General features: G+C 40.3%; 2 protein-coding genes and 1 long non-coding RNA gene across 3 annotated transcripts in view; 2 read left to right on the top strand and 1 right to left on the bottom strand.

Annotated features, from left to right (window-relative positions):
* Nucleotides 1-2,631, top strand: part of niban2a (niban apoptosis regulator 2a) — a 32,828-nt gene extending 30,197 nt beyond the window's left edge. The window contains exon 15 of the mRNA XM_034206348.1: nt 47-2,631. Coding sequence (XP_034062239.1) covers nt 47-927 — 881 coding nt within the window. The 3' untranslated portion in view covers nt 928-2,631. The remainder of the gene's footprint in view (nt 1-46) is intronic.
* slc31a2 (solute carrier family 31 member 2) lies at nt 2,287-27,009 on the bottom strand. Its single transcript, XM_034206349.1, is given in 5 exon segments — nt 2,287-3,764; nt 4,371-4,480; nt 4,482-4,600; nt 5,622-5,688; nt 26,596-27,009. Coding segments are annotated over 5 exon segments (468 nt in total). The 5' UTR covers nt 26,602-27,009; the 3' UTR covers nt 2,287-3,598.
* On the top strand, nt 7,162-10,590 carry LOC117539971. Its single transcript, XR_004568097.1, has 3 exons — nt 7,162-7,194; nt 8,224-8,278; nt 10,483-10,590. It is a non-coding gene; the product is annotated as an uncharacterized LOC117539971 (long non-coding RNA).
* Nucleotides 27,010-27,216: the final 207 nt, after the last annotated feature.

Genomic DNA, 27,216 nt, shown 5'->3' with positions numbered 1-27,216 from the left:
CTCGTTTACAAAGCAACTGATTCTCCTGTTCTCTCTCTTTGTCCAGCTGTGAAGGAGGCCGCGGTCCAGAGGAGACACAACCTGTACAGAGACAGCATGATTCTGACCAACAGCGACCCCAACCTGCACCTGCTGGGAGAGAGCTCTGCGGTGGACTGGGCTGCCGAATTTGGGGCCGATGAGCCCGAGGGGGGCGACGGCGTTAAAGGAGGGGGTTCTGCGAGCAGGCGCCGGCAGGTGGTGTCCATGATCCAGCTGGACGGGCTGCCTCTGCCCTTCGAGTCCTGCATGGAGGTCCCAGGCGTGGAGCTCATCCCTGAGGAGGACGACGAGATGTGTGAGGGCGAGGAAGAGGAGGACCTCGGCCCGTCGGAGGACCCCAAATCTCCTGACAGCGTGAATGAAATCAGGGGTCTGATCAACCCGGTGGTGGCGTTGGGGCTTCCGGTTGTAGAGGAGACCAAGAGCGACATCACCAACGGGACGGAGCCAACAACGGGCACCGTGACCCTGGAGGACAGTGTGCAGATGGATGTCACACACGTCACCACCGTGCGAGAGGACGTCCCAATGAAGTCTCCCAGAGATAAGACATCCCCGCAGACAATTCTCCAGGAGCTGGTGGGAAGCAAGAAGCAGGAAGTGGATACGGAGGAAGCGGCCATCCAGAACGCCATCGAGGAAATCGAGATAGCGGTACAGGAAGATGACAGCGAAAAGATTGCAGAAGTCTCCACAGCGGAATCAGATAACGAGTCGTCTCCAGCACCACAGGTGGTCACAGACTCGAGCTTGCAGGACGACAGCGGCTTCCAGTCGCAAGCCAATGAGGGGCAGGAAGAAGACGAGCCTCAGCCAATCACAAACGGTCTGAACGGAGAGGACAACATTATTGACCCGATGGATGTGGAAGTGGTTTTAGCGTAGGAAGACAATCCTCCGAACAGAACTCTAAAACTGGAGAGTGCATCACATGTAATGGGAGAGAATTAATAGGGACTGTTTCAAGGGATCAAAGGACCAGTTCACCCCCAAAATAATCATTTGTTTATTCATTTAAAAAAAAAAAAACTCCATGGGAAACATAAATCAGTACGCGTATAGCAACTTTATTATTTATATTTGTTATAAATACATAATTAAAGTAAGGATTTATTTAAATGTATGTTTATGAATAAGTGAGCATATGACTGGATACATTTGATTATTCTGCACAATTTGTAGGAAAGTTTGTGAACAGACTTGTTGATGTAGTTTCGCTGTGGTTAAAGCTGGTTCCCATTTACTTACATTTTTAAAGTATTTAAGGTTACATAGCGTGAGTAATTCATAAACAAATGATCATTATGGGGGAGAAATATTCCTTTTAAGTTGAAGTGCATTGTTGTTAATATTGCACACTCCACAACCAGCTCTCCCATCCGCCTCTTGACTTTATAATATTTGGTGATTGGTTTCTTTCTGTGCAACTTATCGAGTCTCAATGCAGATTTCTTCAAGACACTGCTCGTTTATGCTATGTAAACATGCTAAGGGTCCAATACAAGGATCAGGGATGTGGTAATAAACTAACTTATTGATGTTTTCAAGTTATACTACAGGTATCTTTTTCTGTTTTGCTTTCTTATGCACAGCCTCTACATAGGCAGCAGGGGGTGCGACAATCAACCTTTACGATGTTGTTTGGGGAATTGTGTTTATTATTTTTAAATAATAGTATCTATTTTTATAAAATGTAATTTTCTTATGCAGTTCTTTAAAGCTTTTCCTGTATTCACAAATGGCCATTATGTTTCAACACTAAATATTTAGTCAAACATGATTTGCACTTCCATGATGAGGGAGATCTTAATGGTCTTCGGTTTCCCAAATATCACTGATATTTTATTTTATAATGACAATCCAGTGGCAATTGTTCTTCAAAGCCAATATTTTCTAATATAAAATGATGTTTAACCTGGGGGAAATGGATGAGGTCTCAATTCCTTATCTGAATACAAAAATGGTGTAAAACTTTACATATGAAACTTTTAATCCTGCAAAATGTCATAGAAAAGTTTCCTGAAAAATAATAATTTTATATTGTACAAAGCATAGGGATATTAGATTCTACAAATATATTGAATACAAGGCCATAAACTTCACGTTGTCCATGCTCTGCTGACCTGCCATGCATCAACTGATGTTAAGTCAAATGTTCCCATCAGTAACACTCTTCATACATTTCAGTAAAAGCAAGAGGGGGACAAGAAAGAACATTTTTGGAAATAAAGTACAAACATATAATTTCATGTCTTCATTTTTATTAGAATTAGTATCAAATTACATATTTCTTTGCAGGAACATCTTTAAAAAATTGCAATTACATATCAATGTATTTTCAAATGAAATTAGGGAAAACTTTTAACTCTCATTTTTATGATTCAGTGACCTGTAATAAAACCACTCACTGTATCCAAGGCACATTTAGAGTTTGTTCCGAACCATTCGTTCCAATGCAACAAACTGTCCGTCCCCTTCTCCTGTTTATTTATTACAAGTATCTGTCTGTGGTGTGAGCAGCTGTTTGTCTAGTGCCTTTCCCTTCTTGCAATAAACTGTATATACATATTAAAATATGGATGAATACAACTATTTCATCAACTTTATTCTTTATTTTTGTCGGCCAAGTTCTTGCGACAGAAACGCATTGAGGAGACATTTATTATTATTTTCAACAAACCACTAACTGGAATTAGTCTAAAACTAGTTTAAAAACTCAAACAGTCGGTTTCAGGGTTCTTTTCTTTGCAGGTCAAGGGTTGTCAATGATTGCCACGAACCACATGATTGTCTTTCACGTGAGAGAAGGTCCGTGAACCAAGATGACACATTAGAGAAGTTTACAAACCGCGATCACAGATTCAGTTCCTGATTCTTAGCCCTGTCAAAAGCCCTCTGACCGCCAATCTCAGCTCAGAGTGCGAGTCTGCGTCTGACACTGTTGACCAGAAATAACCGTAATATGCCACGAGCCTGACTTCCCTTCTTTACATTGTTGTCGTTCCTCTGCTGTGGAGAATTTAAATGCTGGAGTCCAATTAAACTAAACTCCAATCTCCTCCTAGATGTTTGCTGTTCATAAAATGAGCAAGATTACGCCTCAGAAACACAATGTTGTATCTCTTTAACATAAAAGAAAACACCTGAAAAACGATACAAATATGCATATTGTTCCTCTGGTCAAAGACAAATGATACTACTAAGTATGTCCAGTCAAAGTGACCTCTAAAGAGCCCTGAGGCCACAGATTAAAGAGGGACACAGTGCTGCTCACAGACAGTGCAAATGAGTTTGTGCATAATATTTTAGTTTCAATATCCAGATGTGTTTCATGCAGCAGTAGTGTGTGTTGGGTTGCTCATCTTATCATTCAGCGTATTAGGAACTCCCCTTGTCCTAGCCTAGTGTTCACATTTTCACAAAACACAACTAAGAAGCAGAACAACACAATTCAAATTAGGTGGTTTCCCCTCAAATATCCAGAGCATAAGATCCTCTTAACTCAGGGAACAAATACAGATAAAATCCACCCTGTGTCTGAAGTATGTCCATATCATCATTTGTGAACCACGAGAGGGAAGGAGATGAAATACCCGAGGACGGAGCCCACCACGACCCCGAGGAAAATCCAGGTGTTGTAGGACATGACGCACAGCATCAGCATGTACCCCAGAGACACCTGCAGCATGTGGAGGGCCGTCTGGATCGCATGCAGCAGCCATCTGCAGGAGAGAGAGAGAGAGAGAGAGAGAGAGAGAGAGAGAGAGAGGAGAGAGAGAGAGAGAGAGAGAGAGAGAGAGAGAGAGAGAGAGAGAGAGAGAGAGAGAGAGAGAGAGAGAGAGAGAGAGGGATACACCGTGTATAAAACATATATACTGTATACTGTAAGTTGCTTAATTCTCAGTGACTTCTAGAATCTGTCTAAACTCTTACATTAATCAATTTTCTCCCCCCACCCTGATTCATTACCTAAAATGCTGTATTCATTAGAATAGTTTGAGTTCAGTCTGTCAAGATGGATTTTGCAAGTCCTGAACTGTACATTTTTGTTTTAGGTTCAACCATTATGGCAGGTCACAGTCACATACATCTATATATAGAAATATATATAGCCTCTGCCAATTAGTGAAGTTGCAATTCATATACATGTCTGTCATCACTTGAGTTATGGACTAAAACAAATGACATCTAATAAGTTTATTTATGAGTCCAAGTGCTATTTATTTTATTTTATTCTAAAATAATGTTATATAGCAATAAACATTCCCTAGCGATACTTTAAGTAGGTGATTCTGATGACTCTGCTATTTCTACTTCAGGACCCTGACCTGTGTGTGGTGTTAGCAGCGGGAGGGGGGGGCTCCATGGGGTTCAGCGAGGACTCGGAGGGGCTGCTCTCCAGCGCTGCGGTGCTGTCGCTGCGGTAGGATGGGGGGGGGGGCGTACGCAGACTGAGGCTGGGCCAGCTTAGAGCTCCTGCTCAACCACAGCCTCCACACTTTGAGCACCTCGTAGAACACCGTCAGCAGCAGGACCACAAACACCGACAGCACCATCCCTGAACACACACACACACACACACAGACACACACACAGACACACACACACACACACACACACACACACACACACACACACACAGCAGAACTTAGTAAACCGCTCATTTGATACCATAAGATAATAGCGGTCATATACTTCCTCATATATATCTGTACATTATAATATTGTGATTTCTTGGCTGTATGGAGAGACTTCCTGGAGTCTCTTGCATCTGAGAAAGCAAATTAGTGTCATTTTTCAAACTGTTAGACATTTTTAAAAAGGGATAATGTGGATAATTTTGTTTAATATTATGGATATATACTGTAGGTAACAGTACTGACCTGTATGTTGAGAACTCGCCCCAATAACTAGTTTAACTGCTTTGTTTACTTGACAATATTTGGTATCTAAATCAAAATAAAGGTAGCTTATAATGGTTCATTTCATTAAAAGCACAACCACATGCGTCAAAACATTTAAGAGTGATGCATTGAAAGGCTAGGCGTATTTTGTCAACAAAAAAAAAGGAGAAGAAAATCCGGTTAACTGTCCTCAGATCGAGGAAAAGCACATCAAAACAATTCCACAATTCTTTTAGAACTACATTTAAAATATGTGGTGTGATTTTATATGTGTATTTTAATGCTGGATGATTTTTTATAATCTAAATATTGGTCTTGGCTTAATAAATATTTGGTCAGGCTTTATCATACTGCAGGAGTTTATTATGAAGCAGGTCAACGTTTGTTTCCAGTGAAACTGATGGGAATCATGACAGCTGCTAACCTCCACTGAGGAAAAGGCTTTTTTAGGAACCTCTTTCCAGCTACCAGGCACGACATTACAGCAAGTGAAACATATTAAAATACCCTTGCTCAAGCTTGCTATGAGTATGATGTTATATAAAGTTATCCTGATGTCTGTATAGGCATAGCATTACAGTTAGCTGGTTCTAAGATGTAAACGCTAACGGTAGACGTTAGATCGGTGTGTGTGTGTCCTCTGAAGCGAGACGTTTGTCAGACTCTGCATCTTACCTGCAGGCCCGTGCACATCCCAGAAGTCAAACAGCAGAGTCACGCTGCTCGACCAGCCAAAAGTCATCTAAAGGAAGGAGAGAACAATGAAAACCCCTCAACGCTTCACTGGTTATGGTTACGTTTCAAAGCTTCGTTCCAATTCAGAAAAACATCATGAATGCAGCACAGGCGACCATATTCACAAACCTTCTTAAAAATATGATCTGAAGGAAGGAGTCTTATCTTATGATTTCCTAGGCAAATATGAGCAAGAAGGGATAAAACATTGTACCCTGATAGAGAAGGTGTGGTTTGCCTTGTTGCTAGGTATGACCATAGACTGTATGACCCATTCTTTTGAAAAGGTGTGATAAGGCGATCAAATTAAAGAAAACAAGGCGGCACACATCCCTGCACGTTCTGATCTGTAGGATTTTCATCCCCTTTAATCCAGTTAAACTACCTTTAAACTCGTAAACGTATTCAAATATCCTCCGCTCTACTCTCATAGTTATAGAGTTTCGTCACAAGGAGCGGCTTTGTTCTGGGAACCTTTATGAATAGGGCCAGGTGTTACAGAAACGCTGACTCAGCCACTTTCCCACCAAGATCAGTAAGACTGAGCGCTCCTGCACTGCTCTGTGCTCAGTGCTCCTCGGCTTCATCTACTGCTGCAATGACTGAGAGCATCTCACGTTATAATGATTCTTAATACCACACTCAATACCTCCTTTGTTCTACATATCATTGTTGTATTCCTTGAACAAAACAAAACAATTATGATCCAGACAAATAGTGTTTCAGCTGATCTTGCCCCACAAACACAGGAAGGACTGTCCAACAAAAGCACACTCTGTTCTACTGCTGCTGCTGTGGGGCTGACAGACAGAGCAATGTAGTGTGTGTGTGTGTGTGTGTGTGTGTGTGTGTGTGTGTGTGTGTGTGTGTGTGTGTGTGTGTGTGTGTGTGTACACCCTATGTGCATCCTTGTAGTTTAGAGGTCACAGGATGAGCATTCCATGTAACCAGGATGTGTTTACATCTTATTATAATAACATGGCGCTTATTAAACTATTTTCTGATCTGGGAAATGTTATTAATAGGGCAGTGTGTTCTCCCCCAGATAGCAAAAGATATTAATTCAACATTGGATTTTGGTTAGATTGGTTATTTTTGGTTGAGGTTGAAAAATCAATGTTGATTCGATGTGTTTTTACAAATACCATTTCAACGTTTGAAAAAATGTTGTTGAATCAATGTAATATAGATGCCGGTTTTTCAACGTTGAAATTCCCTACATTGAATTGACATTGTTTCAACGTGTGGCGCTCCTCTCGGGCGAGATCATGACCCAGCGTCGGAGGCGGGGTCTGGTTCTTTCCTATGAGAGCTGCTGTGCATGAAGACAAAATGGCCCAATTTTTGAGAGAGCGAAACGTCACAGATTACCCGTCATGCCTGTTGCACATTGCACTTAATCTTGAAAGCACGTTGGTCACGTGAAAGAGCGTACACCTCAGGGTGTGGAGGAAGGCAGGCAGTTCAGTTGCCGCCAAACCGCCTGAAGAGAAGAGACAGATATCACAAATCGGTAAGAAATGTAACATGACCGTTGTGCATGCCTACTCTATATGTTCACCTCAGTTACACCCTGTTATGTTTTTTTAGGCTATTCAGAGCGCAAAAGAGGGAACTAATTACTTATAATAATATATATCATCAACGAATTTAACGTCGTTCATCCCATGACGCAGTTGATATTTTATTGCCCTGACTAGCACCTAGCTAACGCAGCGCTAGCTAACATAATCTGACATTAAACTCTACCATCCTACAGAAATTACATAAAGTGTCCACTGATGCAGTCAAGCTAAAGCATTATTTAGGATATTTGGGTGAAATTGTGCATATTTTTTGTTATAATATAGCCTATATCATAAATTAATTAAACAGTTCATCGCATGACGCAGTTGATATTTTCTTGCCCTGGCTAGCACCTAGCTAACGCAGCAGATACACTAGCTAACACAATCTGACATTAAACTACCATCCTACTAGGGATGCCAGCGATTAATCTATTATTCGTTACAGTCTCCATAATCGAAGATTATTTTTAAAATTCGATTTTATTTATATATTTTTTTATTATTTATGTTTTTTTTTTCTTTTTTCTGGCTTAGTTTCAACCAAAATATAGACTAATAATAGTAATAGTATTAATAATTGTAAATGGCCATTGGTCACAACACCAGTTTTGACTGTAAAACTTGGAGGAAGCCAGCAGCACAGGCTGCCCTGAGCAGACTGCTGCTGCAGCTTGCCACACACCGACCCCGCCGATTTTGATCATGGTCAGTTTCTGGCATCCCTACATCCTACAGAAATTACATCAAAGTTGGTCTGATACAGTCAAGCTAAAGCATCATATAGGATATTTGGGTAAAATGTATGTCCTAGGGGTCCTGGACTCCTGGTTGAAGACCCATGGAATAAAACGTGTAATTCTAGGGAATTTCGTCAGTACAGTTATATTTGCATTGCACCAGGAGGCTGATATATATTTGTACTGTTAGTTTATGCATACTGTTTTTTAATCGGCTTTGTTTTCCTCCATTTTCAGGATTATACTACAAGACGAGTCAAGGGGATCACTGCAATACACAAGGCCAAGTAAAGTAATTATAGCAGCGCCACCTCTCTTTACCTAAGATGGCTTCTTATTGGTCTAAAAGACGTAGAGTCATCAGAACTGTAAGGGACATGGAGAAAGATATCCTTAAGGAATACGAGGAAACTCTTTATAATAACAAGTCACATTTAGACCCCTGTGTGAATAGGGAACCACCCTTCAGAATCTCACACGTTTCCCAACTAGATACACCACTAGCTTCCCATGTACACATGGAAAATGATCATACTGATGGTAGTTTAGCTGGAGATGATGAAGTTGAATCAGATCATGTACAAATGGGAAATGATCATACTGATGGTAGTGTGGCTGGGAATGTTGAATCAGATTCTGACTCCGACAGCCATGACGAGCATCAGCCTAGTCAGGATCTGCTTATGAGGAGCCTAAGATATTGGGCAACATCCTACTCAATCAGTCTGGTTGCTTTGTCTGCTCTGCTGTCCATCTTAAAGCTTTTTCACCCTATGCTCCCTAAGGATGGAAGAACTCTGCTTAGAACACAACATGATGTTGCAACCACTCAAATGCAAGGTGGCGAGTACTACCATTTTGGATTGGTGCAAGGGATACTTTCACGATTGAAATGTTTGAGTTTACCAGTGAGCCTCAGAACTCTTACTTTACAGTTCAACATAGATGGTCTCCCTCTCTTTAAGAGTTCAAGACTTCAATTCTGGCCTATACTTGCAATTCTGAAATGTGATTATACTAAGTCCCCCTTTATTGTCGGTATCTTTTGTGGTTTAAGCAAGCCCAAGTGTGTTGTTGAGTATCTGCAGCAATTTATTAGCGACCTTAAAAATGTACTGGCTAATGGCGTTGTTCATAATGGTAACCGATTGAAAGTACGGGTTTCCTCATTTGTGTGTGATGCTCCAGCCAGAGCCTACGTTAAGAATATCAAGTCACATAATGGCTATTCAGGGTGTGACAAGTGTGATCAACATGGTGTGTGGAGGAAGAAAATGACTTATCCTGAAACAAATGTCAGGCTCAGGACAGACTCAAGTTATTGTGATATGATTGATGAAAAACATCACTTGAAACAGACACTCAGTCCTTTAACAGGGACAGTAAAGATGGTTTCTTCATTCCCAATAGATTATATGCACCTCTGTTGTCTTGGTGTGATGAGAAAACTGTTGAATATGTGGTTAAATGACAATCTAGCCACTAGGCTTCCTTCACAAACTGTTAACAGTATATCAAGCAAACTGCTGGGGTTACATTCCCACACCCCTTGTGAATTCAATCGCAAGCCAAGGGGTTTGAATGAGCTGGATCGTTGGAAAGCTACAGAGCTCCGATCCTTCATACTGTACTGGGGCCCTGTAGTTCTGAAGGATTGCCTTCCCAGTGAGATTTATGACAACTTTATGTTGTTTTCAGTGGCCATGTATTTGTTTTTGTCTCCTGGAATTTCTGGCCAAAAGGTTGAATTAGCGCATAGATTGATGATTTCCTTTGTGGAACACTTTGGACAGTTGTATGGCAGGGATCAGATTGTGTTCAGTGTACACCAGCTTATACATTTAGCCGATGAATACAAACAATTTGGACCTTTAGATAATGTTTCAGGATTCCCTTTTGAGAATTATCTTGGCCAAATAAAGCATCTTTTACGCAAGCCACACCAACCTCTACAACAGGTGGTCAAAAGGTTGTCAGAACAGCCACGTTGTGAGGTTCCATTACCAACAGATGAACCAGTCTTACAGAAAATCCACACTGATGGTCCACTCCCTCAACATTTCGGTGTTGCTGTACAGTACACAAAGGTCTCCAGTAGTCGTTTTACCTTGTCTACAAAGCAGGGGGATAATTGTATTGAGGTGGGACATAGTATTGCAGTAGTGCAGAATATAGTCCAGGAAGAAGATGAGGTATATATGATCTACAAAAGGTTCAGACACCAAGAATCATATTACACTTATCCCTGCGAGTCCTCATGCATAGGTACATACAAGGTTAGAGAGTTGTGTGACAATATCGGGGTTGGTAAACTTGGATGTATCAAACGTAAATGTGTTCTGTATCCAGAGTCAGAAGGAAATGGCCTCATAGCTATTCCAATAGCTCATATGCAGTAGCATACCGCTCATACTGCTGGGCGAGTAAATGACATCTTATGATTTATGAGCAGGTTTTTTTTTTAATCATTTACATTATTTCCTTTATTGTATACAGAATGGAAAGGGAGGTGGTGCTTTGGGCCGTTGTACTTTTTCCAAATGGCGGAGCTGCAACAGTTCTTGCCAGCTGGTTCAGTCTAAAGGAAGGTAAATTGTTATGGCCTCCAAAAAACATGTATTTGAAGGCCCTTAAAGAACACATGACGGCCCATAAAGGATGGACCACATATGCGAATGTCCGGCTCTTGATTACTTGTGGTAAGTAGTCACTGCATTACTATTGTCTATTTTCAAGTATATAGGTATCCACACGTTTTATGGATGGCAGTTTGAATGTGTGTGGTGCCATACCACATATGACATATGTGTCACAAGTGAGACTAGTCAGTAAAATGTCATCCTATTATTTTATGCTTTTTCTTTTACAGACTCATTGGAAAAGGCCAAATGATACGAAGAAAAGTATGTGAATACTGGATGTCCAACCACTGATCTGAGCTCTGAGGACGAAGCAGGTGAACGTGGGAAAAGAAGAGTAAGGTACAGTTGAATTCCTGTAGGAGGTCAGGTTCCATGTCTGGCCTGACTTTAACCCTTATCAAACAACGTCGCATTGATAAGAACCAGTATGCGTGCATAGGCTGGAACCAAAAGAACCCAACCGCTCATAAGATGCAATGGAAAAGTGGTCACAGCACTCCCAGTGTGGAGGAAGCAGGCTTAGGATGTTTACTTTGATCGCTCCCTCTTGAAATATATAATCCTTGGTTTCTGTGTAAACAATAAGTAAAAACCCCACCTCCAGTCCTGTGATAGACTAGTGTCATCTCTATGTGTACCTGTACGTCAAGCGGCCTCATTCTACAGAAATGGGCCATGGGGCAAATTAGTTCAATTAATGGGAATGTTGAATGTTTCATTTTTATTTTCCAGGCCAAATCCTGTGTACATGGAGTCAGAAACCAGCTGTGTGAAGAGAAGATTTGCCAAGCCACCTGATGTTCATTGTCCTACAGTGCTCCCAGAATCCAGCCAGTACCCCTCAGGACCAACCCCAAATGCAAGCAGTGGTATGTCATTACTTATTAAAATGGCAGGAACAATATGTAATTGCATGTGAGCTTTAATTTACAAGCATTTAGTTCCTCCAACAATACATTCAAACATCAGTCATGTGATATGTGTTCAAAAGTTACAGCATCCATTATTCCTGTCTTTTGTTCCCTTTTAGCCTCTGGAGGAAGCCACTCGGAGGATGTTCTGTCAATTCACCAGGCTGACAATGGTAAGTGAACCACTTCACACTAGGGATCGACCGATATGGCTTTTTCAAGGCCGATACCGATTATTAGTAATCAACGAGACCGATAACCGATATTTGGAACCGATATACATTTGCAGTAATATCAGAAAATCTTGGTCTCAAAATGTAGAAGAACACAAACTCCAACACAACTTCTTTGAAATGCCTTTTTATGTTTGCTGAACTTTTCAACATCTTAAAACTGGTTTCCTCTCTGACCCTGAGTAAAGTCAATGAAATAGAAATAAAATGAAAACTACTAAAACTTGTTCTGAACTTCTGATATTTGAGTCTCACTCATTTAGTAGTCCCAATTCAGCAGCACCAGATTGTGGTGCAGAAAGCAGAGTTGCTGCGAGGCTCCACTAGCAATCCCCCCCCCCTCACAGTTTATCCGCTGCAAGACGCTACCCTGTGTAACTGGGAAACTGATAGAATTGGATCGGGACATTGCTTGTGTACAGAGTGGTGACTGCAACCAGAGAAACGGCCGCATCAGATCCAAAGTTTTATCGGCAATTTGATTTAAAAAAAAAATTTTTTTAAAAAGGCCGATAGCGATAATCTGTAAAATGCGGAATATCGGTCTGGATAATCGGTCGACCCCTACTTCACACTACTACCTCCGGGCGGACAGTATGTAAATGTGCTTTGTCCGAGTTACAGCATTCATAGTTCATGTTTTGTGTTCTCTCATTGTAGGCTTTTGTGGAAGCTATTTGGCGGAGTTGGACCAGTCAATGGACCACTGTAATGATGGTAAGTAAACTAATGGTGTAAAAGTCAGGCACATTCATGTGGCTGCCGATGACAATTTATTCAGGACACCGGAAATATGACCCAATGTTTCAGTCTCTCCGAAACGTTGGTCATATTTTCTGTATCCTGAATAAATGGTCATCGGCAGCCACTTGAGTGCACCCCTCGTTATTAAGTAGACTAATAGGCTATTATGTCTTTTATCTTTGGATCACAGGAATTATCAGCACCTTAGGTGGGAAACTATTCTTTAATTACTCACTCTGTAGTCAAGTGTGTTCATCCCTCAGGTCTCCTTTATCTAAAGTTGGAAAGTAACTATATGGGGCTAGCTAGGTGCAATTGCTATATGGTGCTCACGGATAACAACTTTGATAGTGCTCATTTGCCTTATTTAGTTATTTCTCTCTTTTTCTAGGATTGCCAACATATAACTCCAGCCCCTACCACGCTATGCCATTAGAGAAAGCAAGGAATGGTATGTATTTCTCATCTTAAATGTTGTTGTTTTTTGGAAAATTCCCAAATTCATGTTCAATATAAAGAATGAATAGCAGCTCAGTGGCCTTGTGGTTAGTGTCCGCCCTGAGATTGGGAGGTTGTGAGTTTGATCGCCGACCGAGTCATACCAATGACTGTTAAAAATGGTACCCGATATCTCCCTGCTTGGCACTCAGTATCAAGGGTTGGATTGGGTTAAGTCCCTGCGACATACTAGCATCATGTCCAGGGGGTGTACTTGTACATCATGTCCAGGGGGTGTACTTGTACATCATGTCCAGGGGGTGTACTTGTACATCATGCTGCGGAAACAGGATATCGGCTCCTATGGGCCAATGGTTCTCATGGCTTACTTGTAAACAATTAATAATGGTGTCTTGTCTTTTAGACGGCGGTGCCAGCTATGCACATGGCTCAAGATTAGCTGACTTCAGCGCACTGGGCTTGGCTCACCTGACCCCGCAGCACCCATCCCACCCCCCTTCAGCTCCAGAAACACCACGGGGGAGATTATATGGAGAGGAATCAAGCAGTGTTGAAAGGCAAGTATCATTTTCTGAGCAGGTTCTTAACCGTACTGATGCCTTCTGAATTGAGAAACCTATCCCTTGTGACTTTCCCATCTTTTCATGTTTTTTGTCATGGTGTTAAGGCTTAAAATGTAAGCACTTAAACCTGCACTATGTAACCTTTTTGTGATTACAATGTTATTTTGTCCAATCTGTATGGTAGTGTTAATACAATATCACTTAAAATTGGGGTGGTTGATTTTGGTCTCCCTGCTCTTCTATTGAGACATTTAGATCCTTTATCTAGGTGAGACATGACCTTGGTTTGACAAAAATTATGACTTTATGGTCAATTTCTCCCCCGAGCAAGCAGGCAGGCTCTATAAGCTCAGTGGTAAATATTTCAGCAGTTGTGCTGGAGACCTGTGTTCAAATCCAGGGTAAATAGGAAAGTTACATAGTGCAGCTTTAATGGTTACTGTTGGCAAACACTTATCAGTGAGTTACTTAGTGTCATTCTAAATTATTGGAAATTAAAAATATATCCTTGAAATGTAAATTAAAACCTTTATTTTTTTATTTTTCAAGACATTGCTGCCATGACAACCACGAAGATGCTTACCGAGCTATGTATGGAGGTGAAGCAGATCTCACGTGACATTAACTTTATAAAGACGGAACTTGCTAAACTAAACATTCATGGAGCTGGACCAGAGTTACAAGAAGACAACTTCCCCATAATGCTTCCACTCACCAACGAGGAGAAGTTTGATGAGACTGAAGCTGCTTTGAGGGAGGAAGCAGTCCGTCGAAAGATGGTGAACAATTTTTACACAAAGCATTTTCTCTATAATCTGTCGAGGCTTCTAATATTTTCTGTATGCATTTGCAGGTATCCTGTGGATCCTTATAAGTTTTAAAAGTCTTACATTTCTTGTTTGAAATCTTAAGGGCTTATGTCTGGAATTGTAGGAGTGGATGCATTACATTTCTTTTTCACTTGGATGTGTGTTTGACAGAAATATTGTAAAAATACGCCTCGCGAATCACGATAATATTTTTCTTAATCAATATTTGACAATTTCTTAGGATTGCCAATTTGGTTGTTGGCATTGTTTGTCGATTAGTTTGGACACAGTAGTGGTCTTATTTCTTCCTTAGAGGTAATACAAATGTGTTCAAATTCATTACATTTGTATTTATTTATAAATGAGAAGATGTCTATTTACATAGTACACTGTAGCACACTAATCATTTTCTCTCGTCTGTTAAGATTACCCGCCTGGCATTAGTCGGAGGGACCAACTCGGAAAATATGATCCGGCGAATGCTATCCGCTGCCATGACAAACAGTCTAGCCTGCATCCTCAACTGGGTGGGAAAGGGAGAGAAGAGGGCCTTCAAGGACACGCTGATAAAGGACTGCATGTTTGGTGAGCCTGCACCTCAAAATACTAGGTTTACTACTTTACAACAGATTTGGCAAATATTGAATTTAATTCATAAGTCTTTTACATTTCTTCCTCAAGTTGATAAGAATGGATGCAAAATGCATCCATTCTTATCCTTATCTTCATATAAGTGGTCCTCATTAATGCTCATAATAGGATGGCAGCATTTCTGTCTACTCGCTCTGCATCTCAAAGGTGGGCTGTGGACATTTCAGAAACCTGCCTACCAGTGGCATTATTCCTAGCTAATTGGAAATGACCATTGATGATGTCACTGATGGGCACGTTTCTGAACTGTCCACTACCGTCCTCTGAGACACAGAGCGAGTAGACAGAAATGAGTAATAGTGTGAATCAATTATATGAAGATGTGGTTGATGGGTGAATTGCTCAATTAAGGCCGCCTGAAAACCTAGTACACTAAACGGTACACACTGGAACGCATCCATTGCAGCTTTCTTCTTCTTATTATTTCAATAAACAAAAAATGTAACTTCTTTTTTTTCAGCTGCTGCTGACCGCAGGCTGACGGAATTGACATTCAGGGTTGGAGTGCAGAAGTGGCTACGTTACGCACCAGAGAGGAATGGCGGTGTACCAAGGAAAAAATAGTTAAACGGACATTGTTTAAAGTTGGGGTGTTTTCGTTCATGTTGAACTGGGGTCTTATAGATCTGAGTTTATAGTTAAGACTGCCTTTCCACCGAGTATGACAACCCTGTTTGCAGTTGCCAGGTTTTTATGTCATCTGGAGTTTCAGAGCAAATATAATTTGAACTACAGTTGATGGCCAGATCATTGTCTCTAAGGAGCTTCCTCCACTTAAAGGTCCCATGTCATGCTTTCCCGGTTATTACCTGTCCCCTTGTTGTTATGTAGCTTTTTCTGCATGTAAATGGTCTGCAGAGTCAGAAACCCTCAAAGTACACCCTGTAGCGAGTAAAACTCTAACACAGAGAAGACCTGTCTATGCTGCCCCAGAACTTCTTCCTGAGTAAAGTGACGTAACGGGCATAGTGGCGTAACACACACACTCTCACTCAGCCTTATCTTTTCTCAGCTGCGGCTCCGTGGATTTACACACACAGCCTGGCTGTGAGTGTGTGTCTGTGTGCTCAGGCTGAGTTCCTGTGTCTCGCTGATGTACAGCTGTAACGGTGGTGAACCTCAGTGATTATGTGTTACAATGGTGTTAGCAACCAGAAAATGACACCAGTAATGACAAACTGATGAGAATGCTGCGTGGGGTCTGGGTACCGTGTTGGCGGGATGTTGCGGGGCTCGCTGCTCGGCTCGGGGAGCGGACAGTGTGAGCTGGATTACTGGTGTTGTTTCCTGGTTGCTGCGTGGGGTCTGTGAGACAGCGAGACACAGAGGAACTCAGCCTGAGCACACAGACACACACTCACAGCCACGGATGAGAAAAGATAAGGCTGAGTGAGAGTGTGTGTGTCACACCACTATGCCCGTTACGTCACTTTACTGAGGAAGAAGTTCTGGGGCAGCATAGACAGGTCTTCTCTGTTAGTTTTACTCGCTACAGGGTGTACTTTGAGGGTTTGTGACTCTGCAGACCGTTTACATGCAGAAAAAGCTACATAACAACAAGGGGACGGGTGATAACCAGGAAAGCATGACATGGGACCTTAAGAGACAATGTTTTTCGTGCTTGTGGACAAAAGATGTTAAAGATGTTCATATCATTGAATCTGAATAAATAACTGAATAAGTAATGGGCTCTTTTTTTGTTTGTTCATTTTAGTTTATTTTCAATGTCCGACATCAATTGCAATCTTCAGCATGACAATATCTCAATGTTGATTCAATGACTTTTTGCAATCTGATAATAACATTTTTTCAATGTATAATGCAATGCATAATATAGTTGAATCAATGTTGATCCAATTCTACATTCTTTCAATGTTGATCATATCGTAATTGAATCAAGATTGATTCATTGTTGGGATTGGTTGAAAATTCAATGTTGTTTCAATGCTGATCATAACGAGCACATTCACTATTGTTTCAATGTCTGACTTCAATGTTGAACACAATCTTCAGCGTGACCATATCTCAATGTTGATTCAATGACTTTTTGCTATCGGCCAGTATCTCAATATAGTGAGTTGTCATCTCTGTAGCGTTATAGTATCCCCAGACTCCTGCCAAAACACGTAAGTCACATTGGATAAAGAGTCGAACTTGTAATGTAAGGTAAAGCGTCTTTGAGCTCCTGGAAAAGCACTAAATAAATACCATGTATTATTATTAGTGCTGTCAAAATTATCGCGTTAACGGCGGTAATTAATTTTTTGAATTAATTGCGTTAAAATATTTAACGCATTTAACGCATGTGCAGAATGGCCCGCCCCATACGTGCCACCAGTGGCAGCGCCAGGGTATGGCTGGGGTAGGCTACACCCATACCAAGAAATGGCTTAGCCCAGAGCCATATAATAGAAGAGTTACGACAACGGAAGTCCAAAAACGGTTATCGTCACGTGGTTCATGTAGAAGAGGATCGTTCCCCGGAAGTTCATGGCGGGCAATGTGAATGCATTGATAACAGGAGATAGAACTACGATTTTTGGTAATTATTAGTGAATAAAGGTTTTGATTTGCAATATTTATACAACAAATCGATATGTGTATGTATTTACATCAATATGTCTTTAAAAATAAAATAGAATTTGCTAATATTAAGTGATAATATTAGGATTAGTGTGAACAACTAGTTTACATGGTAGGCTAACAGTGCCTTGGTTAAAGAGCCTGTTGCTGTTTATTTATAGCTTTGAATTCTTTAAAACCAATATTATCTTCTTAAACTTGTATGGTAGTCAGGAGCATCACTTTCTAATGTGTATTGATATATTTAGAGGGAGGGGATCTAAAGTAATGCTTTACAATTCAGGTTAGATTAATTTCTACCATTTTCTTAAAGTCATGGTAGTTTCAGTAACCATGGTAATTGAGGACACAAGTTATCTAAATGACTAATGTCATCTTTATGGCTTTCAGAAAGGACAGGAGACCGACAGGTGACTATCAAAGGACTAGCAGCAGCATGATGATGTTAAATGTGTTGTTTTAGGAACATCCATTGCAAATACATGGAATTCAATAAACATTGAATAGCATATCATGCAGTTTGTCTGTGCCTTTTCCTCCGTGTTGTCCTGGTTTGCTGTGCTGCCTCCTAGTCGCCACCATGGTTTGCTGTGCTGCCTGGGGATGCTCCAATCGCTCAGAGAAAGGAGTACGAATGTACAGCTTCCCCACTGACACAGAGCGGAGGAAGCAGGAGCAATTTCACGACCAACAGCATAAAAATATGTGATTTATATACAAACACTGCATTTGCACTTTTTCACAAAACGAAAACCACACCATTGGGAAAGCTTAATGTTTTGTTTAATACAAAAAACAGGGAAAGGCTTGAAAAACACAGAGTTGAGACTCAGGGTGCAGGGTGAGGGTCTCAGTGCAGGTATTCAGGCTCCATTGAATCCCCCTCTGGTTCTTGTGCTGAAAGAGGGATAAACAGACAGGAGAAAGGGTTATACACACCTATATAGCACACCTATTGGATGGGAAATTGCCTTGGGGAGATAAGGTGTGGTCTTTGTTCCCAACTGAAGTTATGGAACTTTATTATTTGTGAGTTTAACAAAGTATGACAAATGGCATCAGTAACGTATGTGATATGAATTTCTATAAAGTTGTCCCACATTCTTGGTCATATTGTATATACAGTATGTAATGAGTATAACATGTCCAGTAAGTATAAAGTGTTTCCTAATACTGTGTATTCAACCACTATGGAATATGTATGTGGGCAGACAAAACTGAGTTGTTCTGTGTGTGAAGTAACCTCAAGTCACTCCGCAGGCACATTTTGATGCAGACCAGTTTGTCAAGACAAAAAAGGGCAAGACTAGGCTGAGAGCAGAGGCTATACCCACCATCTTCGTGCATCGCCCTGTGGTCAAAAAGAGAAGGGCCCCTGCACCACGATTCACCCCGGGACCTGTATCTACAAAGCCCATAGCTCATGATCACAGCGATAGTGTGAAAGGTGACACAGGTATAATAAGTATGAACTCTTAGTAACAAAAGTAATATTTCTTATTTTTAAGTGGTATAATATTTTTAAATGTTCGAACATTTACAGTGCCATGTCTTCTACTTACATTAGTCTCAAAGATTGAGGGAAGAAGGGAAGGGATCACTGCCCTCCACCTGCCAGAGGAGCGCAAACAACAAAAACAAGCAAGGTGTCCCGTCATGTACCTGGAAGTTTGGGTTGGCAAAATGGAGTAAGAGAGGGACTTGAAAAACCTTGGTGGCTGTCTACTCATGTTGTTACAGTTGTCTTGGTTACAGCTCTCAAGTTTTTTTTTGTGCCATTTCCACATCTTTAGAAAATGTGAAAAAATTGAAGTGAAATCAACCTCTTCTCTGGAGAACAAACTTCGATTTCTCTGTCTTGTGAGTTTGCAGTCTTGTTCCTCCACCTGTAACATCACTGCCCCTCCACCTGCCATACAGTAGGTTACTAACAAGATTACTTATATAATACATGTTTAGTATGCTTACTTATATAAAACAGTAGTATTAAACTTACCTTGTGTGTTCACTCTCACTTAAGTTCCTCTCCCTTTGCCATCAATCCAAAATCAGCTGAGCTGCAACATTATACACACAGGTAATAATCAACATAATCACAAGGACACAATATGGCTCTGCTAAAAACACTCACTCTTACACGCACCAAAGTTATATTTATCTAATATTTAACTCCCTCCACCCCCGCATACAATCCCGTTTAGAAGCCCCTCTTCTCTAATTCAACAACGTTGGACCAAATAGACATTAAGTGAACGGAATTTACAATTAAAAGGCTGTTCAACGTCTGTTGCTAACTTGCTTCGGTATCCTAGCTTGATCTGTTATCTGTAAACGTTCCCTAAATCTACTATTTAGGAATAATCCACTGACATCCTTTAATACACATGTTCAATTGAATCAGATGTACTGATAATATCCGCAATATAAATCTTTAAACTTCTTCTTACCTTTAAAAGTCCGTCACGAACGGTCTATTATGCTGCAACTCCACAGCTCTGCTAGCCTTGGCGCTAACTTCCGGGGAACGATTGAGAGGCTCCACGATCCGCCATTGCTGTAAACAAGTGGTCCATTGGAGTGAACGGAGATGTCATAACTCTTCTATTATATGGCTCTGGCTTAGCCCCACCATGAAAAATGATGTTAAAGGAAGCAAAATAAAGTCTGCCAACTCGCGCGGAGTAAATTGCACATGAGCAGTTAGTAAGATTGATTTCAGTAGCCACGGTTTTGAAAACTTTTGTCACGTATAGTGATCGTCTTCTCAATAGAACATCTTTGATAACGGCGTGGTGTTGTTGCAGGAAGTCCCGACGGAGAATACTTTTGCTGTAGTACAGGGGTGCACATAACTGGTACGCAGGTTATGTGCGTAATCTCTCTGAAATGCGTACCGTCACTTGTGTCACAAAGCGCATTTGCGTACCGACGTACTTGTGAAGCTTTTCCAGAAGGCGGCTAGATCACCGGACGACAGAGTCGGTCTCCGTGTGCACAGACAGGGCTGCTGTTAACGTCGGTCTGTACAACGGAATTGTGCCAAAACTACGCCAACCGGCTACGGAGGGAGACTCCCCCCCCCTTCACTGGAGAACTGCGCTAAAACAGCTGATCACAACGTTCACACTCTGTGGTCACGAAGTACTCCACTAGCTGCCGCCGCCCCCCGTCGACTTTCCTGAAGTACTCCCCCGTTGATAGAAATCAACACGTAATGAATTAAGACCCCACGGTTTGATGATTGATAGGTGTGTGGGTTGTCTTTCATTTTGACACGCAGAAAAATGTTATAATAAACATAGATACTGTATGTTAAATGGATATATCCGCCTTCTTTCATTTATCTTTCCATTCCCATAACAATATACATAAATAAATGGCATATTTTGGACATAGTTCGAATGGTGATTAATCATGATTAATTAATTTTTAAGCTGTGATTAATCTGATTACAAATTGTAATCGTTTGACAGCCCTAATTATTATTATTATTATTATAATATGCCAAATACATTCTGCTACCATTAAGGTGTGTTAAAACCTGTCTGACTGCTCATGTGTATCACCATTTCAGGCTTCTAATTAACTAGCCAAGCCGCAGCATGGTTATGAAGCCATATCTAGGAGCTTATATTATTTAATAGTTATCCATTTATTGTATTGTTCTTTTTTGTTTATAGTAAATCTTCCTTTTAATTCTTATTTAAGTTTATCAAATAAGTTGTACTATGCCTCTGTTTTTGTAAAGGCAGCCTTTGGGCACCGGGGGAGGGGATACCTGCTCATTATAAATATGGGACACAGGTGGTAGTGAGCGGCGCACCCGGTAGGCTTATGGTTTTTTACCATCGGGTAAGAAGGAAGAGAAATGCTTGTGTGTATAATAAATTGCACTGAAACGACTTTTGCTCGGATCTTGATTCTTTCCCATGCGTAAGATTAGCTGACGGGTGCCTCAGCGGCGCTTTAATTTATATTTCTTTCTTATATTTTTATGATTTTGGCCGCTACAGTTAGCACATTGTTATTTTGAAAAGATGAAAGTGTAGTTTATTGCTTTTATACCTTCCACTTATATCCCATTATTTCTATGTTAAATTGTCAGGAACCAAACAACAGCAACAGGGCGAAGCAATATGTAAACAGTGCCAAAGTGTTGTAATAGTGATAACAAGGACAAGAGTCTAAGGCAGCATGATTCATCACTTAGAAAGTCAAATATAGACACTTGAGTCAACAATATAACCTATGGCCTGTTACAGTGATCATTGAGAGCTTATCTTCTAAACCGCCTGAGAAAAGCTGATATTTGTTTGCATGCCGAATGTTGAGACTGCAAACTGCAAGGGTCGTATTTCTATACAAACACCCTCGGGTACACTTCCACAGGACTGTATCTGTTCTTGTGCGTGCTTTTAGCCCACATGTACTTTTAAATTAATGTCAAGCACCTTAACTTATGACATTTCTTTTTAATTCTGCCATGTAGCTGTTGGTAATGCAAATGCAGACCAACATGCAAAGATTTTGCACATTTTCTATTAAAGCAATTTGGTTGTGTGCCCATGAAGGGTCTTCTCATTGACCCTCTTTGATCATCCTTACAGAAATGAAATTAAACTAGTTATTAGACTATGGTTCACTATGGGAGAAGGCAGGCACACTTTCAGGAGGATAGTGTTGTGATGACATTCAATTTGCCAACACACTCTCACTCCATAATCGTCCAGGAGCGACGTTTGGTCAGGGTCCCGTGGCGTGCAGTTGTGTCGCTCCTAGGCTCCTTCAGCGTCATAAAGGGACGCAAATAGCTTTCAACTGATTGCAATGTATTCCCATCTGCGGCGGGATTTGACGCTCATGGAAGCACGGCATTCGTTTGTGTCGGCTGACCTTAAAGGCAATGTGAGCGTCCATTCCCATTGGATAACGGAGAATTGTACACCCGGAAGTAAGTATTCCCCTTACTGTCGATTGATTTTACAGTGATATCTGCACTACTCATCGACTAAAAAACACCAGATTATCCTTGTTAATTACACAACATTGATTGGTTTAAATTGTGTGCAACGCTTTTGTATTTTTCCCCTTCGATTCGGAGAAACAAATATTTTTTCGGAGTAAAGGATGGCAGAAGACACTATACTACCCAGAATCCCCAGCTATCGTTTAGGACTACACCATGGCATGTGCTCTGTTTGACAAACCCCTTTTTTTTTTCACCATTCATTCCAATGGCTGGCGTCTATGTCACGTGATCTTACAATTTCTCCCTGCAGAAGAAAAAAAACACGGCCGAACTTCGTTTTATTCTCGGTGGAAAATGCCTATTTTAAAGTTAGTTTGGCCATTAAAATGCGTTTTGATGTCATTTGATGCGAGAAATATGAGTTGTTATCTCAGATTATGTGTGCAGTGGATGTACATGATCTTTAGTTTGCTAGTTATTACGAAGATTACTTCAGGAAATTACGTCCATAGAACGTTTTCATTGTTACCAAGGTGGTTGCTAGGGACGCTGCTATCGATATTATTTCTGTTGTGTAACTGTTTAATGGTGTTATCTTTATTGCTACCCCCTTCCCCGTCAATGTATAGTGTTGGTCCACAGCGAAAACATATTAGTTTAACAAAATCCGCATCTAAAGATACGTTATTTTCCCCTGTGCAATTCCAGTCTCACATCTCACAGTCATGAACAAATACCGGAAACAGACCGAAAACATTTAAAAAAAATTATAATAATAATTTATTCCGAGTGTGCTTGCTTTTCTCTTTGAAAGGCATCACATAACGGCATTGTAATACACGGTTCGGCTGCATTAAATATTACATATCTGCCGTAGTTCCCTGATGAGAAGACTTCTAGACAAACTGAAAACGTGACATGGATCATAAATATATCAGCAATTAAACAACATCTAATATTTATTTTCACACAATACGTCTCCTTGCAGTATCAACACTAATTCGGCTGACTTTTATATTTGATCCAATTGGTAGATGGCTGTATGGTAGGTGCACAGCTGATATAAAGGGACACCTAGTGGTTAAAGCATGTTATTGAAATGTATTATTTTTATTATTAAATATTAATAGGATCCCTATAAAGTATATTCATTACTCGTTATTCTCTACTAATAGATAATTAAATACTGTATATAATGACTATTTTGCACATCCCTTTCAAGATTTCAAGATTTTCTAAGGTTTATTGACATCATATTCACAAACGGTGTAGTTATGCATTGAATGAAACACTTGGGTCGCAGGTTCCTCAATAGTGCATTACAAGACATCTATCAATATTTGTGCATACCTCCAGCAATGTTAACTATGTTGAAGCACTTATTTTAACTGATATTATACATGTATTATACTCTTATAAGATGTATGTAGATATTTCATCTCCGGCCTTGTCAGGTATTGAACAATCAATAAATAAAGAACACAGAATTGTTAAATATAAAACACAGAATTTGTGTGATTATACTAAATGATTTACAAATAAACACCACTGCATATTTACAACTGTTACACATGCTGATGTAACGCAAATGTTTCCAGCTTGGGATCAATAAAGTATATCTTATCTTACGATGATCGATGGCTACTGCCATATTTGCAAAATTTGCCTCTGAACCTTGACAAGTGCATGTTTCAGGCTTATAATGTAATGTAATGTTATCAATTAACAACAGGAGGGGTCACAAACATAAGACCAGCTCTTCTGACCTTAGCTGGCATGTGTGTATATATATTAATGCTGCCCATTATGGGCACAAGCAATTTTCACCCATTTATTAATTATATGTTTTACATTTGAGTGTTTCCTATCCCCTAAACCTCCAGGGATGTACACAGTTTAATACTGGCAACTTCTTATTATGGGAAATACGAAAACGTCTTTTAAAACTACAACTCCCAGTAGAGACGTGCCATAGATAGAAAACATGTTGCGAAACACAATAGCCAGCATGTGTAGTTCTGGGGACGAGGTGGGGGAGGGGGGGACGCGGTGGACCCGTTGAAATCCAGTTTTGGACAGTCTGCCGTGGTTCCATCCCATTTCAAGTGCTGTTCGAGGCTCAGCGTAACCCTCGGAGCACACTCTCCAATCACAGAGCTTGAGGACTATCACAGGGTTTGTCAAGCGAAGCGGAGAGAATACTTACTTCCCGGTGTAATATTCTCTAAAGCAAATGAGCTGCTCCGACCCTCGGTCCTGACGGACTCCAACTTGTGTTTATTAATCAAACAAATAAATAAACACAAGGATAATTATGTGTTATTGTTGAGTAAATGGAGAATTGCACAGGGGAAAATAACGTAGGCTATCTATGCCACAATTTTAGATGCGGATTTTGTTAAACTAATACGTTTGCGCTGTGGACCAACACTATACATTGACGGGGAAGGGGGTAATAAAGATAACACCATTAAACAGTTACACAACATAACAGAAATAATATCGATAGCAGCGTCCCTAGCAACAAGTAACAAGTAGTTAATAATAATAAAAGAAAAAGGTATTATAAACAGTCATTAAAAAGCAACACAATCTACCTGCATTGCATTACTCTAAACGTGTAATGACGTGCTTTAACCAGTAGGTGGTTTGGGTTAAAAAGCTGTCAAGTTTACAGTGTTAACTAAATAAAATATACTGCTGTTTCTGGTTTAGTTTACGACGGATATATTTAGTTATTGTTTTGATATTTGTAACACAAAAGCGATGGAAAAAACCGACAGCAACACAGAAAAGATGGTCTTAACATGACCCAGCGGTCTAGTAGTTAATAAAAAACAATAATATCAAAACAAAATATTACTACTAACTTTATTGTGAAATTCAAACTGAACGGTAAAAGAATAGTTTCCGTTCTATTATGTGCCCGATATCTGTAGATAAATAAAAATAAAGAACTACGACAGATGTGTAATATATTTAATGCAGCCGAACCATTTATTACAATGCATTCATGTGATGACTTTCAAAGAGTAAAGCAAGCACTGCTGAATAAAGTATGATTTGATCTTTTACGAAACGTTTTTTTTTCATATGGAATGCAGTTGGAGGTTGGGTGTACAATTCTCCATTATCCAATGGGAATAGACGCTCACATTGCCTTTAAGGGCAGCCGACACAAACAAATGCCGTGCTTCCATGAGCGTCAAATCCCGCCGCAGATGGGAATACATTGCAATCAGTTGAAAGCTATTTGCGTCCCTTTATGAAGCTGAAGGAGCGAGCGTCACAACTGCACGCCACGGGACCCTGACCAAACGTCGCTCCTGGACGATTATGGAGTGAGAATGTGTTGAATTTGCAAGGGTAGCCGACCAAAAAACCTAAAACTGCCAACTATTTTTGTAAATAGCATACATACATACATTCATTCCATGTAATTTATGCAGTTTTTTTTCCAGGCACTCAAATGTTTCCTTATTTTCTTTGTTTAATATCATATCTACTCACTCACAGAACAATATATTTATGGATATTTCCTTAGAACTTGTAAGAAAATGCATGGACATTTCACTATGTTCAGGCATTTTAAAGATATTAAAGATTATTTGAAACAGTTGTGAAAGTAATCCTTAGTTGCAGCCCTAGATGATATAACCATGTTATAGTTTCATAGTTTTCAACGGTGGTGTCCAAATGAGTGAGTCAGAGATACATTTGCTTAATAGTTTGCAATAACGGAAAGAGTTATGAGGTTTTGTAACATGTGTTCCCACACAAGTGATCTCAGCAATATTGCCATCCCTTTAATAAAACAGCCTAAACGTTAACATGTCTTTACTTGCTGTGACTGTTGCTCCTACTCTCCAAAAGGGAACACACTGTCTTTGTGGGTCAGCAACTCACAAACACTTTCCATTATGCTCCTCTCTTGGTATATAATGGTCTGCAACGTAAAGTATATCACATGTGTCACACGCTAAATGACCTAACACTGCACTCCAACATGGAGAGATACTTAAAATACAAAAAAGTGACAACTTACCGACATTATGGTGAAGTTGCTGAGCGCAGTTATGGACTCCAGTTACCCATCCCAGACGACTCACAGCCCGGGGACAGTTGTTGCTCGTGTGCGGTCAAGTATGAGCAATTTCTGGAATGCACCACAACCAGAGCAGCAGCAAGGGACCAAGCAACTCAGTGCAGCGGAATAATATATACAGCAACTAGCCCGAGTTCAGACAATAATTGATGTCTGATGGGTAATGGAGTTTCTCAGAATTCGGACTCAAATGGCGATAGAAATAAATGTAAAATAAAGACTCATGCCATTAAAGTATCCCGAGACTAAAATACTATCGTAAACATCGACCACGTTGGATATAAATGGCAATTAATTGCACCTTAATCGCTGTTTAGCTAGCATTAGACGAAGAATGGGAGGAGCAGATGAACATATTTGGGATGCCACGCATGCGCATTTCGTGTTTTCCATACTGGGATCATGTGATTGGCGGAGGTAGCCGAAGCCATTCGTAGCCTTTCGTCTACTCTCATTGTAACTTGTACTATAAAAGCTAAAACTGGTCTGTCTGTTTAATACAAAATGAAAATGCATGATGTTAGGGAATAGGGATCATTATATTTATTTTGGTCACTATTG

This window comes from Gymnodraco acuticeps, unplaced genomic scaffold (assembly GCF_902827175.1).
Source record: "Gymnodraco acuticeps unplaced genomic scaffold, fGymAcu1.1, whole genome shotgun sequence".
Classification (NCBI taxonomy): Eukaryota; Metazoa; Chordata; class Actinopteri; order Perciformes; family Bathydraconidae; genus Gymnodraco; species Gymnodraco acuticeps.
Note: the sequence above shows the minus strand (reverse complement) of the source record. Positions and strands in the feature narration are given on the sequence as shown.